The sequence below is a fragment of the Pseudonaja textilis genome, chromosome 4 (assembly GCF_049901715.1).
Source record: "Pseudonaja textilis isolate UNSWEBS1 chromosome 4, rPseTex1.2, whole genome shotgun sequence".
NCBI classification, from domain to species: domain Eukaryota; kingdom Metazoa; phylum Chordata; class Lepidosauria; order Squamata; family Elapidae; genus Pseudonaja; species Pseudonaja textilis.
Genome location: NC_141993.1, coordinates 88,591,125 through 88,615,552, shown reverse-complemented (window position 1 = coordinate 88,615,552; position 24,428 = coordinate 88,591,125). Strand labels below are relative to the sequence as shown.

The following is a 24,428-nucleotide window of genomic DNA, read 5'->3' as shown; positions in this document are numbered from 1 at the left end:
GGTGTAATGAAGTTAACAAGCAAAGCTGTTTATCAACCTCTAAGCATGTCATATATTTTCCCTCTACAGATGGGTCTCCTGGAATTGGTGGGCTGATGTGTTCAAGCAAGATTCTTACCTCTGTCAGATCCCCATGTGGTAGGATAGCCAGATCAGGTCGGAGACAGCAATCATTCAGCACCATATTGTACCTAAATATATATATATATATATATACACGTGTGTGTGTGTATAGATGGATATACATCTTTTAAAAAAGCAGTGAACAGACCACTTCCAAGTTAAATGGGCCTAAGTCCTCCCCTATAGCGTTTTCCCAAGGTCTGTTTAAAGAGAGATTTAGAAAATCTATCTCGGATACATATGGGACATTTAGAAATTTATCTGGTTTTGCCCCAGGTTGAATTGTGACTGTTAGGCCAATCAGCTAATTGCTTTGAAATAGTTATGTGACTGGCGAGCACCATAACGGGCAACAAAGACAGTGATTCTCAAAACTGACTTGTAACATTAGTTGCATTGTCAATGATGTAGTTATCAGGGTGGCTCTTACATAATGCTGTATTATAATTTTGTATAGCATGTATTTCATCCTTCCTCCCTGGCTGGGGAGGAAAATTCTTGCCAAGTTTAGATTTGATTTATTATTACTATTATTATTACTATTACTATTACTATTATTATTACTATTATTATTACTATTATTATTACTATTATTATTATTATTATTATTATTATTATTATTATTATTATTATTATTATTTCTCATTGATTTATCAGTGATTCCTACCAAGTTCTTATCTGTGCCCAAAAATAATGTTTGAAAAGCACCTTCCATTTTGTGAAGAGGTTCTGGCTTAGTAAGCAGTTGTAATTTGGCTAAAACCACAATTCCTGTGATGCAGTGAAATAAGAAGCCAAGAATTAAGGAAAATCGGGGTTGAAAGACTTTCTCCCAGTTGGGAAGAACGGAAGATACATGGCTCCAGTGCTCAGTTCAAGCTCACCAAGTCTCATGTAAAGGTAAAGGGTACCCCTGCCAGTTTTGTCCAACTCTAAAGGGCAGTGCTCATCCCTGTTTCTTAATCGAGGGAGCCAGTGTTGTCTGAAGACACTTCCATGATCATGTGGCCAGCATGATTATACGCCAAGGTGCATGGAATGCTGTTGTGTGTGTTACTCACACTTGCGTGCTTTCAAATTGCTAGGTGGGCAGGAGCTGGAGCAAGGAACAGAAGCTCACCCTCGTCCTGCGGGCTCGGGGCTCGAACCCAGGCTGTCAGCTTTCCAGCAGACAAGTTCAGCGTTTTTAACCACTGAGCAATCACACCCCCAAGTCTCATATATTTAATACTAAATCATGGCTTTGTGTTACAAAAGTCCTGGACCAATGTTTTATTTCAGTGCAACCAATGAAAAAGCCCACAGTAAGGGAAGTGCAGTCAGAAAATCACAGTCTTGTTACCAGGTGTAAACTATCCATCCAGAACAGCTGCAAGGCTGACTCAGGACGAGCCTCAACCCCTCAGCCTTTCCCCACCTGCATTGTGAGAGAAAGTGCACAAAACTCCATCAGACCGACCTTTCTTCTTCAAACTCCTTCCCAAAAAGGATGTTGTCTCTAAGCGTGGCGTTGAGAATCCAGGCCTGTTGGGCCACATAAGCAAAGTTCCCATCCACGGCAATGCTGCCTTCCAACAATGTCATCTGAAAAAGCAGCCACAGGCCTGTCAAGGATACTGCCTCCAAGTCTCATCAATAAAGGAGAATATTTGTAGCTCAGGATTGAAATGAGGGCTCCTTGGTGCTCTCTGAGCTTGGTTGTTTTCTTGTGAATGTTTCATTACCAAACTAGTAATGAAGTGCTAGAAACATCTGCAAGAAAACAACCAAGCTCAGAGAGCACCAAGGACCCCTCAAAGTCTTGTGTTACATTAACTCGTTCATTAATTTTATTGATTAGCCCTTGGACCATATCAAAGTGCAGAGTTCCAGAAACAAATTATTACTAAAATTTGATAAAAGCAATTTAAGCAATTCAAAGTCTTATAAATTCCTGCCCCTCCCTCTCAGACTCTTCTTTCCCTCTCCCACCTCCCACTTCTGGAGACAGGCCAAACTACCACGTCCCAAAAGACATTCTTGCCTCATTTTTACAGATTTTTGTAAGCCCAATAAAACTTTGGGGGATTAGATATCTGGGGATAGATTGTTCCATTGAAGAAGGTCATCACAAATAAAGCCTACGTATTGGCTCCCTGCGCTTGGCCTTCTTTCAAAGAATTAACTGGTGAAGCCCTGTCTCAGCCCAAAGAGCAAGATCGGAGATGCTCTAAGATTGAGGTGCAACATAGGCCAAGGAGACGTCCACTTCCCTGGGTATGGTGTTATTAGTTATTAATATGGAGCCTCGGTGGCACAGTGGTTAGAGTGCAGTACTGCAAGCTACTCCCACTGCCATTTGGCAGATCCAATCCCACCAGGCTCAAGGTTGACTCAGCCTTCCATCCTTCCGAGGTCAGTAAAATGAGTACCCAGATTATTGGGGACAAGAGGCTGACTCTGTAAACCGTTTTGAGAGGTCTGTAGAGCACTATAAAGCGGTATATAAGTCTTATTGCTATTAGGTACCTCCTCTGCCTGGACAGAGGCCTCTCCAATCAAGATGAGGGATAGGCAATGGGATGGGCCACCTGGGCCATAGATTGATACTCCCACACTTGTATGAGTGACATGCAAGAAAGCAAGAAGTCATGGCTTGGGACCAGGTTCTTTGAAGGACCAGTTACATCTACTTAATGGCAACTCTAAAAAGACCATAGAAATATTTTATAAGTTGACCTTTTGAAGTTTTGGAAGTTTGGCTCGAGACTCATGATTTAATTGGGGTAACTGCCGGAATCTTGACACTCAACACACCAGAGAGAAGGGCCACGGTATGTTGTGGGTCCCTTCTCTTAAGCAGGTCCACCTAGTGGGATCATGAAGAAGGGTCTTCTCCATGATGGCTCCCTCCTTGTGGAACATCATCCCTGTGGAGAGAAGCCTGGCCTCCAACTTGATACTCTTTCAAAAGGTCCCGAAGACATAATTTTGGACCTCACGGTGACGGGGAGCCAGTCAAGTGGTTGATTTTACTGTTGTCACCAGTGGGAATGAGACTTTCTTAGACTTTGCTCTGGAGTTTTTATTTCTGCAGAAGACCTGGAGTCACCTTGAGGGAGTTGGGAAGCCATATAAATGTTCTTCATAAATAAAGCCTCTCTAGAGTACGCAGGCTGGTCACCATATGCCTGGTGTAATGGTGCACACTAAGCCAGTAGAACTTTAAATCATATTGCTACTGGAAGCTGAAAACTGCTGGAAATACCTTTGCAGTCTGGTTTTTACAATTTAAAGGAAATGTAACTTCTCTGTGCTATCAAGTCTTGGAAGAAGAGAGAATTTCACAACGGAATACAATCAGTTATGCCTGCCAAATAGCACTGGAAAGAAAGCAAACTGATTTGCTGTCAACCTTAATATTGTTTCCAACAAAAGGGTAACAACAAATCCAAAATAGATTTTTTTTTAATGTAATTTTCTATCAACTCCCAAGGGACCCAAAAACACTCTGGTCGTATCCTCTCTTTCTGATTCCACTGGACAGGAAGATTCAATCCAGAAAAGATGGTTAATGAGTGTAACGTTTTTTTCACAGTCAAAGGACAACAAAAGAAAGAAAGAAGAACCAACAACTTACAAAAATAGTTTTTTAAAAGAGTAGTGGTATCTCACCTGTCCCAAAATGGCTGAAATGAGTGAGGTTTTCCCACTCCCCACGCTGCCACATATCCCAACAAGTTTCCCCTAGATTGGATCAGCAAAAGGGGAAGAAAAATTAGTGCATGATGAAGCACACAAGAAAGTAATGCTATTTACCACCCAATTATTTAATAAACATTAAACAAAATCCAATTACTGTATGTAATATTAGTGGATGATGATATTATTTCCTGCAGCCCTGAGCATATAAAGATTTTTTTTTGCTTAGATGACCAGCAGCCAATGTCTCCTTGAAAGAAAACCTGCACTAAATGGATAGCAAAACCCTGTGGAGATTTCCTCAGTCCTCTGCCCTCAAGCAAGCTGACTGCCAAAGATACCACTGAAAGGAATCAATTTGAACTTTTCCTTTATCAAACTCGTGACTCAAGTTGTTTGAAGTCATGTAGAACAGACATCTTTGCATAAATATATGAAAATGCAGCTGCCAAATATTATCAGAACTAATCTGAAATAAAATTGTTGCTCCAGCATATCTGCTGTGTGCCCAACTTTCCAGAAGATAAATATTTCATTGTGATGAAAATAATTTTGTAACACAAAGGGCAAACTTGTCCCTAGATAACCTAGGCTTATGTGTATCTGTCAGTCTTTCCTTCAGCTGGCAAATAGTTGACTCTGGTTAGTTTAGGCCATAATACAGGAAGTTCTCGACTTACAATCACAATTGAGCCTGAAATTTCTGTTGCTAAGCAAGACAGTTGACAAGTCCAAGTGAACATAACGTGCTTAATGCACTGCAGTGCGTATCAAATGACTTGTTACTCTCTGTAAACATATAGCAGTCAAAAATGCACTAAAAATAAAAGAGGAACACAGCAACAAAAACAAATACAAGCAGAACCAGAAAAGGAAAGCAAAACTGCTCCCCTCAACACAAAACACATAATTTGGATATAGGTAGTCCTCAATTTACAACCAAATGCGTTTAGCAACTGTTCAAAGTTACAACAGCCCTGAAAAATGTGACTTACAACCCGTCCTTGCAATGATAAGCATCGCAGCATCCCAATGATCACGTGACCAAAATGTGAGCCCTTGGTAACCAGCATGTATTTACATCAAGCGGAGGATCACACAATCATGTGTTTGACATTTATGACCTATTCAGCCTGGCTGCCGACATACAAAATGAATGGGGGAAGCCGGGTTCATTTAATAACCTCAATTCACTTAACTGCAGTGATTCACTTAACAACTCTGACAAAAAAGGTTGTAAAATCTAGCACACCTCAATAACTGCCTTGATTAACAAAGGAAATTCTGGCCCCAGTCGTGGTTGGAAGTCTAGGACTACCTGTATATACAAATACATTTGTAATGTGAATGAGAGATTTTAAAATTTCATAGCCAACTTGATATTCCAAAGACCTTTATAGAGAAGGAAGGAATCTATTTGGTTCACATAAAAAAGGAAGCCAAATGGTTATAAAGTAATACTTAACTATTTGTTTCATTGCTTTGATTTCCTACCCATCCCCAAAGGATAGGAAATGTCTAGCATTTTTCTTACAGTTCATAAATCTAGCATCTAGCAAAATAAATAAATAAATATGGCATTGATCCCTTGTATTAAACCATTTTACATGCAGTAGGGAAATGCAGTACAGCTAAATTAGCCCTGATAATTAAAGACTGTTGAGGCATTTTCCTAACTTGCTCAACAATCAATCAAGATTGATTCCTAAGTTTATTTATTTATTTTATTTACATACAGTTTTGATCACCATGACATAAAAAAGAAGTTGAGATTCTAAAAAGAGTGCAGTGAAGAGCAACAAAGACAGTTAGGAGGCTGGAGGCTAAAACATATGAAGAACTTGAGGATTTGGGTATGTCTAGTTTAATAAAAAGAAGGAGTATTGATAGCAATCTTCCAATATTTGAGGGGCTGTCACAAAAAGAGGGAGTCAACCTATTCTGCAAAGCACCTGAAGGCAGGAAAAGAAGCTATGTATGGAAACTCATCAAGGAGAGAAGCAACCTAGAACTAAGGAGGAATTTCCTAACCGTTAGAGCAATTAATCAGTGGAATGACTTGTCTCCAAAGTTATGGAAGCTTCATGAAATGGTATAAGGTTTCCTGCTTGAGCAGGGGTTGCACTGAAGACCACCAAGATTCCTTCCAATTCTGTTACTCTATTTATTTGGGTTTAATAAAAAATTATTTACCTGCTGCCTATCCCACCGTGGGGCTAGTGTAGACAGCTTAGAACAGGGGTGTCAAACTCATGTCATCACAGTGTCGTCATGTGATGTATTGCGACTTTTTTTCCTCTTCGCTAAACCGGGCGTGGGTGTGGCCAACGTGTGGCGTGAGTTTGACAGCCCAGGGCTTAGAACAATAAAAAGGAAGAAATGAAAAGAAGTGCAAATAAAACAGAGGTAAAGTATCAGAACAATAAAATAAAAAATGGAAAAGGCACAATAAGAGTACATCTTATTGTGGGGACCGGGGCTGCAATCTCTTCTTTGTTGAAAAAGCAGCCCTTTGGGGGAGGGGGAATTAGCACCATGCCACTTCCTAACTAGAGAGAGAGGGAGGGAAGGAGGGAGGGAGAGAGAGATGGGAAAGGAGAGAATTACTTCCTCACCTTCTCAATTTCCAGGTCGACGTTGTAAAGTACCTTCTGCAGCCGGACATTTGCAAGCTGGATACGCTGGGTCTCCTCCTCGGGGCTCGGGGGGTCGCTATCCACCAAAAGATGGCCTTTCTGCTCCGTGAACATGGTCTGCCGTCCCTCGTGTTGCTGCAGTTTCCTCTTGTCTTTGGTGCTCATGGCCGTCTTGCCCTTTTTCATTTTAGGGGTCATCTTGGGTGAGCTCTGGACACTAGCATGGGAGGATTCCCAGGCTAAGGTGGCATTTGTCATCTGTATGGCTGCGTGAGGACTGGCTGGTTTTTTCTTTACCATATGAACCTCTTCCATTAGAAACAAACTCTGATAGGAGTTGTGAGAGAGGTGCAAAGATGAGACACCTGGTCAAGACTGAGGGGGGGACAAGTCTACGGCACACTCACGCAGCAAAACACATCAGGCTATACAGTGCGAGGAAGCTGAAGAGCAAAAGGTAGCTCATTAGTGAAAACTAACGCCAGATCCTTCAGAAGGACCTGGTTGACCCACAAATGCAGTGTTCCTCAGACAGAGAGACTTAAGACTCATTTGGCAGGTGAGAAATTTTGTTCGCCAGAAACACCACCAGCTTAAATGGGTGAGAGCACCAGCTCAACCCAGGTTCAAAAAAAAAAAAAAAGCTTAATTCTCTGTTGTACAAAAACCAGGCACTTTTGGAATGTGACTGTGTGTTATCACTGATGACCAAACAGCATTGTTAAAAGCCAGAGCCTCTATGTCACGTTTTCCACTGCATCCGTCTTTCAAAAATATTCTGCAGTATTTATTCAACAGTTTACACAGAAAAACCAAAACACAGTTTGAGTTAGTTAAACAACAAGTATTTCCAAAGAAACTTATTTCTTTAATGACTCCCATCCCCACCCCAGAATAATTATGGGACTGGCACTGAAATGATCCATGGATAAGCAAACTATAAGCCTCTGTCTTAAGAGATAACATTACTGGTTTTCTCTGAAGGGTTCCTCTTTCCCTACCTTCTTTTAACTAAGATTTAGCATCCTGCATATTTCAAAATGATAGTGTTCTCGCCAAGAATAATAAAATTATTCCACCGGCCTAAAGATTTGCTTGCTTGATGGAATTCCTGGATATTCAAATGACAGACCTAAAAGCAATTTACAGTTCAAAGCATATATACAATGCCTTCATACAATCTCAGGTAGAAACTTCTGCTGATAACATAGTTCTATGGTGAAAAAAAGTTGGACATTAGCTAGTTTAAGCACAGTAAGAGCGGAACTGCAAACATTCAGAAACCAAGGGGTGGGGGGGAATGAAAATTGAAGAACGCATCTTAGTGGGGCTGTTCTCAATATTTGCCAGGTTATGTTCTGAAATGCACTTTAAACGTAATTGTGATGAAGCCCAACAGCCAGACTAGCTTTCCATCTCAATGAACTATGCATGCTAAAATCTTCAGCAACTCACAAGAGTTCCCTTATAGACAAGCAAATATGGAAAACTTTTTTTTAAAAAATGAAAATCACTGCCGAGAAATTTGATACTGTAAGCTATCATAAGGCATGCTGCAGGTTGCATTCTACAAGATTCTGCATGCATGTATCATGCTTCATTATCATGCTTTAAATTTATTTAAATCCTGCAATCCTATTCTCTCTTTGACTTGGTAGTCCACTGAATGCAATTAATTACTAACGTTAGGGATGTTAGTCTTATGCAGCAAAATGGGCACTTTGGCAAACTTTCACCAAGTAGAATTTCAGGATGTTTAGCTCATGCTCCTTGTGGTGAGAATAAAGCGATGAAGGTAGCAAGAGATTTAATATGTATTTTAGAATATGCAAAAGGACCCAACCAAGTAGTAAAATACGTCAAGGCAAGGATGACTTACTTTAAATCTATCAGCTGCAACAGAAGCTTCAGACAAGGACTTCACAGAAAACGGAGTGACTTTCAAAGCAAAAGTCATGGAATTGAACACTGTCACCACTGTAAAAGCCTGAAACACAGACAAAAATAAGCAGTTTTTGACTGTAGCAGCAATAAGAAGCCTTGTGTAAAATCAAAGAATTGTTAGGGATACACCCTAGCAGAATCTGCATGGCAGTCAGGCAGGCAGGCAAAATATGTGAGATAAACGTTTTTGTAGCTTACATTCAGTAAAACAGATACACTGTGCTAGTTAAATAGTTTATTCCAGTAAGAGTTTTAGCATTGTCAAAACAGTCCATATATCATTCACTAGTTCAGTCCGTCCGGGGATTATTCAGTTGCAAAGTCCAGTGTCGAAAAAGAGAGGTCAGTAAACTTACAAATATCAGTCCAGTAATATATCTCCTCGCAGTAGAGGTATGAAGAAGTCAAAACTCCTTTCTTCCTTCGACGTTCAAAAAACTCAGCAGTAGGGAACACGCAGTCCAGTAAACCAGCAATCGTCAGCAATCAATCAGGTTCTTTTGCTCCCTCTTATGGCGGTTTCACACCGCACCCAAAATTACATGCTTTGCAGTTTAAAGTGACACACACTTAAACTTACTATCATAGTTTATATATATTATTTTACCCAAACTACGTTAGGTAATCTATGTTATTCCTAACAAGAATGTTTAGCTAATTGGCAACAGTGACAGTATTCTTTCAGGTTAAAAAAATATTCTGCAGAGTGCCTGGGATTTTCTGCCATTCTTCCCTGCAAATTCTCTCAGGCTCAGTCAGGTTGGATGGTGACTGTTAGTGAACAGCCATTTTTACATCCCTCCATAAATGTTCAACAGGGGTCAAGTCAGGGATCTGGCGGGGCCACTCTAGGATATTCACAGAGTTGTCCTTAAGTCACTCCTGTGTTGTCTTGGCTGTGTGCTTAGGATGTCACGAGGGAAAGTGAACCTTCAGGCCAGTCTGAGGTCTTGAGCGCCAAGGAACAGGTTTTCATTGAGGATATCCCTATAATTTGCTCCATTCAGCTTTTCCTCAACCATGATCAATCTCCCAGTCACCGCTTCTGAAAAACAACCTCCAGCATAGCATGATGCTGGCATCACCACACGTTCTGAATGCACTACAACTACCAACTGCTAACAAGAACAAAAGAAAGCAGGTATCATTCAGCTGATGACCCGGATGTTTTTCATTCTTCCCAAAAACTATTCATAAGAGGAAGAACACAGCTGGACTTGTTTTAATCCCTAATTATAGTAAGTATGACACTCAGATGTCCCATGGAGGATTTTCGTGAAACATGAATACTGCAGTGTAAGACCAACAATCCAAATCCTTTTTAGCTTAAGAATTAAATTACACTGCACACTGAACTACATTTTTGGCACAAAAATCTGACCTCTCAGTCAATATGTATGTCTCCAGAAGAAATAGATACTCTGTCTAAGTTATTTTCAGATATTACTGAAACCATAAGATAAGTCTACTTGGAACAATAAAAAATACAGAAAAGAGGGACCTGCAGGAACATTCCAAAAAGATACCAGCTTTTCTTAATACCTACTGCAATCAGAAACAGAAAAGACTACCACAGATGCTGATCACAGCTACTATTATACTGGAGGATGGTTTTTTTGTGTCTTTGTTTTTTTGCTTTTTTTACTACCGGTAGGTTCATTTTAGTTCCTAAGTCATTACAGTCATTAATTATAATCTTCATGTAGGACTAACCCAGTCTCCTAGCAACTTTTCAAGGCGTAAGACAGGGGTGTCAATCTCACCACGTCACATTGCCGTTATGTGACTTATCGTGACATTTTCCCCCTTCACGGAGCTGGGGTGGGGGTGGCCTGCGTGTGACGCATCTGGCCCATAGGCCACCAGTTTGACACTCCTGGCATAGGAAAACAGTATGCAAAGTTGGATCAAACCAGGTGAGAAAAGCATAGTTCATTGTTTTTCAACCTTGGCCACAAAAAGAGGTGGATTTCAACTCCCAGAATTCACCTGCCTGCCTTGCTGGCTAGAGAATTCTGGGAGTTGAAGTCCATACATCTTCAAATAGCCACAGTTGAGAAACATTGGCACAGATGATTCCAAATCCCCAAAGTTATCATTTCACATGCCTGATGTAAACACTATCTACCTCTAAAAATTACCTGGGCTGCTGTGAGATCATAGCCGAGGATCATATGAACAGAGAAGGTCACCACACTAGCTATCACTACAACGATGGGTGCCACTCCCACAGTGATGCTCTGGAAGTATCCTGCACGCTCCAGAATTTTGCGTTCTTCCTCTCTGATTTCTAGGAAGAGGAAGCAAAGATTAGTAGAAGATTAAATTAATTGCCAAGTTAACTGTGGTTTTGTCATCTGCAGGAACCACACTTACAGCAGATGAAAATGAAAATGCAAAAGGGGACATGATTTAGACTTTTTAAAAGAATTGATTTCCATTCAGATTGGCCCTCCCTGGCAACAAAAATATAAGCTCAATTTTATCCTATGATTAGTCATGCAAATGTAATAACAGTAGAAAAGCCAAAGAAACCTTGATGAAGATTCTCAGTAATCCAGGTAGAATTGTCTGAAAGTTGAATTATAGCAACTGGATTTATTTTCTTGTGGGTTTGACGCCATCCAAGAAGAAGCAAAACTTTTCAAACCCACAAGAAAATACTGGTATTCCTTCGCTTACAACAGTTCATTTAGTGACTGTTCAAAGTTGCAATGGCACTGAAAAAAGTGACTTTATTATGACCATTTTTCACACTTTTTCACAACCATTGCAACATCCTCATAGTCACATGATTAAAAAAAAAAAGGAGGCAACTGGCTCGTATTTATGACGGTTGCAGAATCCCTGAGTCATGTGATCACATTTTGTAATCTTCTGACAAGCAAAGTCAAAGGGGAAGCCAGATTCACTCAACAACCCCTGTTGCTAATTTAACAACTGCAATGATTCACTTAACAACTGTGGCAAGAAAGGTTATGAAATGGGGCAAAATCCAATAATTGTCATGTTTGGTCACAAAAACGTTGGGCTCAATTGTGATCGTAAGTCAAGGGCTACCTGTAAGTCCGGTTGCCAACTTTTAGACAATTCTACCTGGATGACTGAGAATCTTCATTGACATATTGCCATGCACTTTGGGGGAGAAATCATGAAGCTGGTGAAAGAACATTCCTAAGAATTTTAGGAGTTGGCACATTCCAACAATTCTTTGCCTACTCAGATACCCCTAACCAACTTGTTGAGACTGGAGAAGCTGCTTGGATGGCCAGCAAAACATCTCAAACCAGCCAGAAATTAAGTCCAGTTTCCATGACTCAACTTTCAGACAAACAAATGTCCCTTGTGCATACCCAGTATCTGCAGCAGCACCAGCAACGTTTACATGTCATTTCACTGTTCAAAGAGGAAGCAAAAGGAAGACAAGTGGATGAGACAGTGAAGAAATTAAAAAAAAAAAAAACTCACTTTGAACAGTCTGTGAAAAGGCTTTCACCCAAGCATACATTTTGATGAATTTAATGTAGTTAAGCACTTCATTCATTTTCTGGACCCGTTCATCAGTTACAGCCACACATTTCCTTCTGAAATAAGCTGTAAAGCGGGATGCAAACATCTGGAATCGTAAGAAAGATAATATCATCATAACAAAAGGTGCAGACTCTTTCAGCCAATATACATACAATAGAGATCAAAAGCATCATCTACTGAATGAATTAGCTAATAGCTTAGAACAGAGTTTCTCATTCACATTTTCATAATTTTTGTATGGACTTCAACTCCCAGAATTCCTCAGCCAGCATCCTGGTTAGGGAAGTTTCAAATATTTCATATATTCACAATATATTGGTCTCTGTTTCAATACTCATCAGTGATTTGGCTTTTAAACGGATAGTTTTCTACTCACCATTGCAGGATAGAAGAGGATGAAAACAGCCGAACCTAGGAAGCCTGTTGGTCCAAGAATTACAACGTTGTAAACCATGCCAAGAATGGCAACGATAGGACCTCCAGCCAACAAGCTACCCACAGCTGCAGCTTCGAACATTCTCTGGCCATCATTGGAGCATATATTTATGAGCTGAAATGTACACAGTGCAAATCAGAAATTATCAAGGGCACAGGACAGAAAACAACCATGTCTTCTCTATTGTTTAGATTGAACAGATACAGGAAAGAAAAGTAGTGTACAAGTAGTCCTCAACTTATAACCACAACTGAGCCCAAAATTGCTGTTACTAAGCGAGACAGCTGTCAAGTGAATTTTGCCCCATTTTACAAACTTTCTTGTCATGAATCATGTTAGGGACACAGATGTTAAGTGGCTTCCCTCTTGACTTTGCTTGTCAGAAGTTTGCAAAAGGTGACTGCATGACCCCAGGACTCTGTAACCATCATAAATAGGAGCCAGTTGCCAAGCATTCCAATTTTGATCATGTGGCCATGAGGATTTTACAATGGTTGTAAGTGTGAAAAATGACCACAAGCCACTTTTTTTCAGCACCATTGTAACTTTGAACAGTTACTGAACAAGCTGTTGTAGGTCAAGAACTACCTTTGTGCTATTTTATTCATATATGGCCTATTCAGTGCTAATATGCAATGGAAAGGCAGGATATCAATTTAACCACTGATAAAATGAGACCCACTGTCAGGTGCCAATAACCTGGAGCATTCATTGGGTTCAAAGCACAGAAGAGTCTATTATTGGTACTTTTAATAGAAGAGCCAAGTCAACTAATGACCAAAACTAAATTGGCACTAGATAAGGGTCAATGGAATTCACAGGGGGCTGAATTTAAGTCTTTGGTGGCAATACAATGACTTCAAACTGATGACACCTTTAACCCAGCCTTCCAGTTCAGCCTGTCCTTCTCCTACACCCAGCACCATTTTAACTTACCTCGCCCAAAGATTTCTCCTTGATATTTTTCAGTCTGAGTATTTTCTTGAAAGCCATTGTAAGGATAGCTCCACGCAGCCTGACCCCAGTGCGATAGTTTAAAGCCCATGTTAACGCCAAAGACCAGGAACGAATTACTTCTGTTATTAAGAGGCCCAAAATTAACAACAGGCTGTATTGTAGGTTGGGTTCCGTTTGCTGAGTATATTCAAGAAGATGTTTCACCATAAACGCCTACAGGGAGAAAGGCAATACTGCATGAACATCCTAGCATGTTAGAGGTACCATTCAAAATTTATTTTTTTTATGTTAAGTTAGAAAAAAGGAGCTATTTGATTTCAGATTGGAATTTTTATCATTAATCGAAAGACTTCCGAGAGGTAATAACTGCAGGTATTAACAGCCTACTGAATCTCCAAAAGGGAATCAAACATATCAGGCAATGCGCAATAATTTGAAATCTCCCAATTCTTTACGCTGCCCCATTGCTGCTCCTTCACACATTGTCTAACTTAACATAAACCTGAAAGTTAGCTGAAACAATTCATCATCGCTGTCAATTTTATAACATGTACTTTCTTGCAAAAACTGAGCATATTACAAACATAACACCTTTATTATTCTTTCTTTCAAACGTGCTTATTTGAGAAAAAGGAACAAATGTACCTACAGTTGAACTGGGGAAGAGTGTGAGAAGGACATTTTGCAAAACATTCCTGAAAATTAAACATCAGCAGTTTAAAAGTAAAGAAAAGGACAAGCAGAAAAAGAAAAAAATCATATTAGGAGATACCAATTTAAAAAAATAAAAAAACCCACCAGCCCTCAACCCTCACTACCCCCCATCCTCCCTCCTTTTAAAGACAAAAACAATTTTACCTCAGGAATCACAATTTCAAAACACCACCTGCAAAAAGAGAAAAACAGCTCCCAGGCCACAAATTGTCTATTTCATTTTCATTGGCCAAAAGGACAGTGTGGTCCATTACAACTCAGATTCATGAGCAATATTAAGTACTAATAAATGGGAAGCAGGAAATTTTTTATTTGCAAACAAACCAGTAGTATCTTATGAAAAGTGAGTAGTAGCATGTCACAAACACTGTACAAAAGAAAAGAAAGGTACGGTGGCAGAACGTACAATCGGCATGCACAACAAAAGATTACACAAGGCCTGAATCCAACTCAAGCTTCCAACACAAAATCGAGCTCACATTTTGCAAAGACACAAAAAAATTAAATATTACAAGAAAAAGCAGGACCAGTGTTTGTTCACAAGTCCATGGAAGAGGGAAACATTGGCGGCTAATGATCTCCATGGCCAGATGTGTTTCCCCCTTTTGGTTTAACACGGCTTTGCTAGACGGAAGATTTTTCAGCTGGGCATTTCCAACAATAAAGACATCTACACATTCTGGAGCTTAAGGTTCTTTAATCAAAGGCAAGAAGTACGGTTGCCCACCACAAAAATGCGAAAGGATGGAGATGCTTGGGGTGGATTTCTGAAGTCTTTAGGAAGTCCCCACGGCTACAACTGGCTTTGCAAATCAGTGTTCTGGACAACAATGGGTGCAAGCCCAGGCTTGTCAAGGAAGGAGCAGAAGCTCAGGATCAAGTTAAAAAGTGAAGGCAAGGACCACGAACAAGTCCCAAGGTGGCTGATTCTGAATTTCCAACTGAGAACTCACTCGGTAGGATTCCTCCCCCGAGTTTTCATGCGCACATGTCAACAGCCGGACGTCCATCATGTGCCCAAAGCGGTCCAAAAAAGGACAGAACGAGCAAAAAAATAAAAAAGGACCTCAAGCAAATCTCTGATCACAGCACACGCTCAGATTCCAAGGTCACACTACGCCAGCTTGTTCCTCCATTGCTAGGATTTTACTTTCTCTCCATCCGAAACACAACTGGCTATTTTGTATGGTCGATGCTATTTAGCAACAAGATTGTTGGCTTCTGGTGCAGGATTCAATCCATCAACTGAAATCAAGTCACTGGCAGCGTGAATAATCTTTCGGTGCTCTACTTTCATAACCTATGACCCGACATGCTGACAAGGGCTGCCAACATTTTCTCACAAACCCACTTGATACAGGAAGAAATAGGGATAATATTTGCAACATCAGCAGGAACTCTCTTCTACCGTACTAACTAGAAAGTAAGAGATTTCCAGGGAAGAACAACAAGGTGGCTTAGGGTGTTGTTGTTGTTTTTTGTTATAGATGTAAAGAAAGTAGTGGCAGAAAGATCAAAAGGGAAAAAGAAACAATATATGCAATCTTAAAAACATTGTTCTGGTTAAAATCATGACGAGAACAATCAGCATATTGTTTCCATTTAAAAACATAACAGTAACCCCAAGCTAGCCGAAGCGTAGAAAATTATCCCTGAAAACTATTCCTGAAATTATTCATGAAAACTATTAATGGTAGCAGCTGCCCTAAGCTAGCCTGGCTGTCATAAACATTCCCACAAATAAACATCACCTTACCTTCCATCTTGGCGTTTTGGCTTCTGCCCAGCTTGACTGTCTCATTCTGATCGCAGAATACAGCCATCCTGGAAATTCTAAAGAACAGCTTCTGTCATTGGCTCCACTACAGAGAAAACTCTCCCAGATTCACATCCAGCCTTTTACAGCCGAAAACAAGCTGCAGCTGGAATGAACTTGGAAGAGTGGGAGGCTTACCTTAAATGGCTCTCCCCACCAGTCCACCCCTTTCCCCCATCCCACAATGCCCTCTGCAAAAGAGACCTGGGAGCATCCCTCACTCAATGCTTTTCAACAAGAATTTCAATGTCCTATGGAAGCCAAGGCAAGGTTTGGAAAAGGTTTTAAAAAATAAAAAAATAAAAATGCTGATTCTGAGGGCTATTTAAAAAAAAAAAATCTAAGCTGCTTCAGTAGGTTGTGGGGCAAACCAGATAGCAGACAAGAAATTCCTGAACCTATTTTACTTAAAAAAGAGGACAGACTGTTTTGCAAGTCTGGAATATACAAGGAACCCAGGAACAACAGCATGTTGGGTTTTAGGGATTTTTACCACCAATAATTTCAACAACCTCACTAGAACTGTAGGTTTTTGGACCTTCAAATGTGAATACTAGTTTGCAAAAAAAAAAAACCTAAAAAATTCATTTTTATTTACCAATGCAAAGAGGTAAGTCAAATTTCTTCTTTGATCTATTCCCACATGGATCAAAAGCAAACCAACCCAACCCATGGAAATTCCTTTGATTGCCAAAGGGTAAAGATAAGAATTCCCTTTGTACTCCAAACAAGGGAATTAATTTGAGTTATAGAAATTCCTGGAGAATGGAGGATGCATACAAACAATTGCATATATCCCAATTCAGGACAAACTGCCTGCTGCTTGTTCCTTCTTGTCCTGTGTTTCAGATGGGCTGATGCTGTGCTAAACGAAGATGACAATTCAGTTGCCCGCTCACTCTCTGCTTGGCCTTAAGAGCATCCACGGGGCTCTGTAGTGAAACAATGACAGAAGCTCTTCTTGGGGGAACTGGTTCTGTTAAAACCTCATTCTTATTAATAGCATATCCAGTGAAACGACTCATGAGAGCTTTTATTCCCAATACAACAACAGCAACAAAGACTGAGAAACACAATTTACTTCCTTCTTAATAAGAAATGCAAGCAAACTTTTCAGATTTAAGGATGGGATAGGATTGGGTGGGTGTTTTTTTTTTTTAAGAGACAGAAGACAAAACTGTTTCAACATTAACCTCAGCTGTACTTACCCAGAGCATTGAACCTTCCCGTTTATCAGCAAACTGAAATGTGTACTACAAAGCAATAACACTGCTCCTACTCCTCAAGGGAAATTTGTAGAGAATAGATTTAGTCAAGATGTCAAAGAGTAAATTTGGCACAGCAGGTGCAACAAACAGGCGAAAAGAAAATGCTGTGAATATGAAGACCTATGTTACACGCTCTTCCTCATCAACCAACATTGCTGGAAGCAAATCTAGTCATGCCACTGGGACCTGCCCAACTGTGTTTTCACACGTTGAACAATGCTAGCTCTATAAACTCCTATGAACCCTGGTTCCTAAGGACCTTAAAACGTAATGTGTCACCACCATTCAGTTCCACTTCTTCGAAAGAGAGAGCCAAGCAAATAATATGACTTTATTCATGATTAACTCAGGAAAGTTCTTTGCCCTCCCCTCTCCAGCTACAGCCTCTGAAAACAAACAATAAAACTTTAGGCCACACAAAAAGCAAGAAAAAGAGAGGGAGGGAGGAACGAAAAAAGGGAGGGAAAGAGGAACAAAGGAAAGAGAAGGGAGGGAGGGAGGGAGGGAGGGAGGGAGGGAGGAAGGAAGGAAGGAAGGAAGGAAGGAAGGAAGGAAGGAAGGAAGGAAGGAAGGAAGGGAAAGGAAAGGAAAGGAGGGCTTGAAAGTTTTAGGATTCCTGCAGCTGGAAGACCTATTTCTTCTCTGCAAGTTGCATGGTTCTAACTAATCACAACATCTAGGAGATCTCTGCAATGTAACCTGAATACATTAGCACTGGCTGCAGGATAGAGGCCAGTCTGGATGCAAGATAAAGGATGGATTGTACTTACTGGTCCACTGAAGCCAGCGAGTTGTGTGATCATTAAACACGCAATGGAAATGATGAGCCTAGTGCGACAGAAGTTCCACACGACTCTACGAAGGGAGGCATCGCCTTGCCCATAGTCATGTACCTCTTGGTGCCAAAGTCTTTCCAATCTGGAAGAACATAAACCACATTCAGTACCTCCGAGCAATCTTTCTACCTACCCAGAGGCCAGGAAATATGCATTTTTTTCTTATTTAAAAAAATCAAATATTATTTTTAAAAGGCTTTTATTTACCTTTTTCGAAGAATAAGTAAATAAACTAACTAAATAAAAATATTTACAGACCCCTCACATCCTGGACATAAACTGTTTCAACTCCTTCCCTCAAAACGACACTATAGAGCCCTGCACCAGAACAACTAGACACAAGGACAGTTTTTTCCCGAACGCCATCACTCTGCTAAACGTATAATTCCTTAAAACTGTCGAACTATTTATTAAGTCTGCATTATTATTACTATTAATCTTCTCATCACTCCTTGTCACCCATCCCTTCCCACTTGTAACTATATGACTGTAACTTTGTCACTTACATCCTTATCATCTATATTGACTGTTTCCTACTATGATTTGATTGCTTATTGTACCCTATGACTATTATTGTGTTGTACCTCATGATTCTTGACTCTTGATGAATGTATCTTTTCCTTTATGGACACCGAGAGCATTTGCACCAAGACAAATTCCTTGTGTGCCCAATCGCATTTGGCCAATAAAGAATTCTATTCTATTCTATTCTATTCTATTCTATTCTATTCTATTCTATTCTATTCTATTCTATTCTACTCTACTCTACTCTACTCTACTCTATTCTATTGTTCCTTATTCCTCATTCTATTTTATTTCTATTCCATTTCTATTTCTATTCTATTCTATTCTAGTTCTATTCTAAGAATAAGTGATTTATATTGAGATAAGTACATCTGTGCCTTTTATCAGAAACAATAGTTTATGGAGTCTCTATGTATATCGGGGTGGGATACTATGGCCCTTTTATGACTTGTGGACTTCAACTCCCGGAACTACTGAGCCAACCATGGCTGGCTCAGGAAGTCTGGGAGTTAATGTCCACAAGTCATAAAAGTATGGTTTTCCCACCTCTGATGTAAACAAAGAACTCGTTCTCTTACAACTCAAACATGATTGTTTGATCTCAACTTGGTTAGCTTTTTTCCTCCCCCCCCTTTTTTTCTTCTGTCTGCTCTGTCTGGTCCTGTTTGCCTATCTTGTCTGCTATAAATATAGATGTTACAATGTACTTATTTGTACAAACCTACAAATTTGTGTCACTGTCTCCGACTTTACTGGAACGCTTGCTGTGCAATTTCCCTGACAATTAACCCTGTTCAAGACTAGTCAAGGGCTACCTGTATATATGTCCACTGGTATGCCTTAATAAATATCTTAACACAGATAAGAAATCCCTTAATAAATATCTTAACACAACATAAACTGTTAATATTAAGATATTTAAATTTAGTAGCTGGAGCAGTGAGCCAGAAAAGACAGTTGTGGTTGATTGATTGGAGAGGGCTGGCTCCCACATAAAGCAATCTACGCTGTGATTGGTTGCTGTGGGTGAGGAGGGGGAGTTTCCCTTTTTTTCCCGCTCTTTTCTTCTGTGTGCTCTACGTGCTGTTTACGATTTACCTCAGGATGCTCCTGTTTGCCTGACTATTTTGTCTGCTGTAAATATAGATGTTAAATATATTTATTTGTACAAAACTACAAATTCGTGTCAGTATCTCTGTCTTTATTGGGACGTTTGCTGTGCAATTTCCCTGACAATTAACCCTGATCAAGACTGGTCAAGGACTACCTGTATATGTCCACTGGTGTACAAGAATGAGCAAATTATATACATACATACATACATACATACATACATACATACATACATAATACAAGAAGCCAGAACAGACAGTTGTGGTTGATTGATTGGAGGGGGCTGGCTCTCGCATGAGGCAATCTGCCCTGTGATTGGTTGCTGCAGGTATGGAGGGAGAGTTTCCCTTTTTCCCCCGCCTTTTTCCTGTGTGCTCTGTATGCTGTTTGTGGATGCCTCGGGATGGTTTGCCTATCTGTGTGCTGTAAATATAGTTGCTAAATATATTTATTTCTACAAAACTACCAAGTTCGTGTCAGTGGCTCTGACTTTATTTGGACACCTGCTGCACAATTTCCCTGAACATTAACCTTGACCAAGACTAATCAAGGGCACATCCACTGGTGTGCAAGAAACCCCTTAACAAATACCTTAACACAACATAACCTGTTGTGTTAAGATATATAAATTTAGTGGCTGGAGCAGTGAAGACCAGTTGTGATTGATTGATTGATTGATTGATTGATTGGAGAGGGCTGGCTCCTGCATGAGGCAATCTGTGCTGTGATTGGTTGCTGTGGATGAGGAGGGGGAGTTTCCCTTTTTTCCCGCTCTTTTGTTCTGGGTGCTCTGCATGCTGTTTGTGATTTACCTCATGGTGGTTTCCAATCTTGTCTGCTGTAAATATAGATGCTAAATATATTTATTTATACAAAACTACAAGTTTGCATCAGAGTCTCTGACTCCATTTGGACACTGGCTGCACAATTTCCCTGACAACTCTGACTAAGACTAGTCAAGAACTACCTGTACTGTATACATCCACTAGTGTGCAAGAAAGCCCTGAACAAATATCTTAATGCAACACAAATGGTTGTGTTAAGATATTTAAATTTAGTAGCTGGAGCAGTGGGATTGAGACACAGTTAAAAAGAATACACACAATTCCTTCTGTTCGCCCCATGGCTTTAGTTATGAAAATAAAATGATCCGTGCTAGATGCTGTCCAGTGATCTTTAGGGACAACCCAGAAACAGAATTGAGAAAACAGGATGCAAATGCCTCATTCATTCTACCGTATTTTTTTACTGCCTAACAGTATTCTAATTTCTTTTTGTTAAGGCAGGGGATTGAGAGTTCGTCCCATGCCTTTCTGCTCAAGAGAGATCACTGGATGACTGGAAAATTAAGCTTTAAATGCAGGAAAATGCACAGAAAGAAAAATAAAACACGAGCTGATTTAGAAAAGGTGCAATGGTGTTGCCATCTCTATTTCAACCCAAAAGCTGAATTGTTGAGGCCAAAATTCCAAACCTATCTTTAAAGCTTAACTGAATGCTAAATATGAATGCTAATGTGCCGAAGGAGTAAACAAACCAAGGATTGCAGAGTTTATCTAGGAAGATCAGCTCCTTAAGAGACTATTGTAGCATCTTAATTTCCTACTTTCAATTATACGACAGGTAGTCCTTACGACCATCATTGAGCCTGGCAATTACAGTCCTAAAGGTTGTAAAGGAAGTCACTCATGTGATTGACCTGATGTTATGGCCTTGCCTTGCAGCAGTCATTAAGCAAACCCATTATCCTCTTTGCCTGACTATCTAGCATCATCACAAAATCTCCAGAAACGTAAAGCCTACAAACTTGAAATTTGGCACATATGTTCCTCTTGGCTTCTAGGTGCTCACTAAGAAAGGATTTTTCAAAATGACCATCAGCACATTACTATTTCGTATATTATCATTATTATTAACACGGTCTGATGCTAAGGAGTTCTACTCCCCCCTCCCCACCTGAAAAGAAATCTGTTCCAAATGCAAAACACAAGCAAAGGAAAGGAGTTTCAGTTTCGTAACACCAAGAAGCTTTAGTACAGAACAGTTGAGCTAAGCCATGCCCAGGCTCCTTGCTGTCTCCTTCTTGCTCATACAGCAAGTACTCTTTCCATTTCCAAATAGCCTTCAACTCTCTCACACACTGACAGGACACTAGCCAGATGAATACTGATGGATGCTGATAGGCAGAGGCACATTTTTCCCCCTTATTTTCTTCCCCAAAACCTAAGCCCGACCACAAAGCACGGTTATAGAGCTAGTTTTTATATAAAACCACAAGTTTGTATCAGTGTCCCTGATTTTATTTGGACATCTGCGTAATTTCCCTGACAAGGAAGCTATATAGGTAGTCCTCGACTTACAACCACAACTGAGCCCCAAGCTGCAATAGTCATAAGGATGAAAAATGGCCAGAAGTCACTTTTTTCAGTGCCATTGTAACTTCGAAGTCAGTCAGCAAACTGTTGTAAGTCAAGGACCACCACTATTTTTTGATTGGAGTGGAAAGAAGAGGCAGATACAGTTAACTTTGATCAAATCCTTGCTAAGGAATGTATATGTCATGGATGTTAAACCTCAGAAAATGGCAACATGGATTAAGAAAGCAACAGGGAGAAGATGCACCTTTTGAATGCAGGTGTGCAGAGAAGTAGAAAACATGATGAAACCCTGGGAAAAGTGAAACCTGCATGTCAACTGCCCGGTTTTATGAAGGGAAAAATGGAATTTAATTATGGGAGTTCCCGCATACAAGTCTCTGAGTTTATATAAAGTGGTCCTTGGGGGAGAGGTTAATTGGTAGCATTGCAAGCCTTCCATACCTTCTACAGTTAACCTCGGAAGACTCGTGAGTCGACAAAGGCCACATATCTTGAGTCAGCAGTTCTCCTTTCTTGTAGGCTAATCTTGCCAAAGGAGAAAGCCAAGAAAATGTCATGTAGGAAAATAAACCAGCATTGTCAATTGGGTGCCGGTGCCTAAAAGAACAGGAAGAAAGAGAAAACATTAAAGGCAGAAGCATGCATTTTGTTATTGTAGATGTCTGAGTTAAACTATATCAATGTTTCTCAATAATGTTTACTTTAAGATGTGTGGGCTTCGGCTCCCAGAGTTCCCCAGCCAGCAATGCTGGCTGGGGGAGTCTGGAAGTTGAAGCCCCCACATCTTGAAGTAACCAAGGTTGAGAAACACTGATAGGCAGGTAATCCTTGACTTACAACAGGTCACTTAGTGACCGTTCGAAGTTACAACAGCATTGGAAAAAGTGACTTATGACCATTTTTCACACTTGTTACAATTGCAATGTCCCCACGGTCATATGATTTACATTTGGATGCTTGACAACTGACTCATATTTATGACGGTTGCAGTGTCCTGGGATCATCTGATCACCTTTTGCAGGCTTCTGACAAGCAGTCAATGCGGAAACCAGATTCACTTAAAACAACCGTGTTGCTAATTTAACAACTGCAGTGTCAGGATTCCAGCAATCACTCTAAATAAATCATGATTCTTGAGCCAAACTTTAATAAACTTCAAAGGATTCATTAGAGCAGAGGTGGGCAACTATGGCCCCTTTATGACTTGTGGACTTCAACTCCCAAAATTCCTGAGCTAGCATGGCTTGCTCAGGAATTCTGGGAGTTGAAGTCCATAATTCATAAAAGGGCCATAGTTGCCCACCCCTGCATTAGAGGCAACACATTGGTACTGCCCTATATGAAGCCAACACTGGCATATGTAATTTACAGTCACCTGTGACCCTGTTTCCCCCCCTGCCCCTGGGTGTCATCATTCAGAATCTCATAAACCAGATTCTTCAACTGAGCACGGTCACAGGCTGGGTGTCATCATTCATGATGTGGGCAAAAACTCTGGTACTTTAGTTACAATCTTTTAAAGATAAGGGTTGGAATGTACTTTCACTTTCCCTTTTTTATGGCAACTACTAAAACAGGCATAAGAATGTTTTATAAGTTGACATTCGGCTCCTCTCACTTCTTGAAGGTGACCTATATAAAGCAAAAACAAATTGAGTGCAGATATAGAATTTAGGGTTACAACCCCCCCACCCCCCCAGGCTTGGTTGGATTTTCTGCATGGAATCTTGCTATAAGGCCTGGACGTTCCTACTCTTTACCCAAGATGCCTTTGATAATGGGTAGCCCTTCCACTTGTACTGGAGTTGTCTCCTGTGCTATTCGCTTAACAAACACGGCAAGAAAAGCCATAAAAAGGGGCAAAACTGACTTTAGCAAATTTTTCACTTAGCAACAGAAATTTTGGACTCAGTTGTGGTTGTAAGATGAGGACTATCTATACTATATAGCCGTGATGGCGAACCTATGGCATGCATGCCACAGGTGGCACACAGAGCCATTTGTGCCAGCACGCGAGCTGCAGGTAAACTTACCTCACTGTGCATGTGTGTGCCTCACAGCTGATTTTTGGCTGGTTTGAGGCCTTTTTCGGCCTCCCAAAGGCTTGAGGAAGGCTTCTGCAGGCTTCTGCAAATTTTGTAGGTCGAAAACTAGCCCCATTTCGTCACTTCTAGTATTTTCAGAAAAACAGGTAGTGATGAAACAGGGCTAGTTTTTGGCCTACAAAACGTGCAGAAGCCTGCAGAAGCCTTCCTCAAGCCTTTGGGAGGCCAAAAATGGCCTCAAACCGGCCAAAAATCAACTGTGAGGCGCAGTGCAGGTAAGGGGTGGGTGGGATTGCACACGCATGCGTAGGGGACGGGGGGGGCGCATTGCCTTCTGGGTGCTGGCACGCGAGTGCAAACGTGCAAGCGTACGCACAATTTTTGGCACAGGAGCCCAAAAAGGTTAGCCGCCACTGCTATATAAC

General features: G+C 40.5%; 1 protein-coding gene across 4 annotated transcripts in view; it reads right to left on the bottom strand.

The window, feature by feature from the left end:
- The window catches only part of ABCC5 (ATP binding cassette subfamily C member 5), a 62,838-nt gene that overhangs the window by 21,313 nt on the left and 17,097 nt on the right, over positions 1–24,428 (bottom strand). For 2 of the 4 annotated variants that reach the window (XM_026721737.2, XM_026721739.2), the window contains exons 4-14: positions 22,400–22,555; positions 17,877–18,024; positions 13,288–13,521; positions 12,292–12,465; positions 11,853–12,000; positions 10,526–10,674; positions 8,320–8,427; positions 6,420–6,767; positions 3,778–3,849; positions 1,583–1,707; positions 119–191 (exon numbers count right to left, since the gene is read on the bottom strand). In XM_026721737.2, coding sequence (XP_026577522.1) covers positions 119–191; positions 1,583–1,707; positions 3,778–3,849; positions 6,420–6,767; positions 8,320–8,427; positions 10,526–10,674; positions 11,853–12,000; positions 12,292–12,465; positions 13,288–13,521; positions 17,877–18,024; positions 22,400–22,555 — 1,735 coding nt within the window. Of the gene's footprint in view, positions 1–118; positions 192–1,582; positions 1,708–3,777; positions 3,850–6,419; positions 6,768–8,319; positions 8,428–10,525; positions 10,675–11,852; positions 12,001–12,291; positions 12,466–13,287; positions 13,522–13,953; positions 14,075–17,876; positions 18,025–22,399; positions 22,556–24,428 lie in introns of those variants that run through there. The other 2 variants (XM_026721741.2, XM_026721740.2) reach the window with 2 other exon arrangements.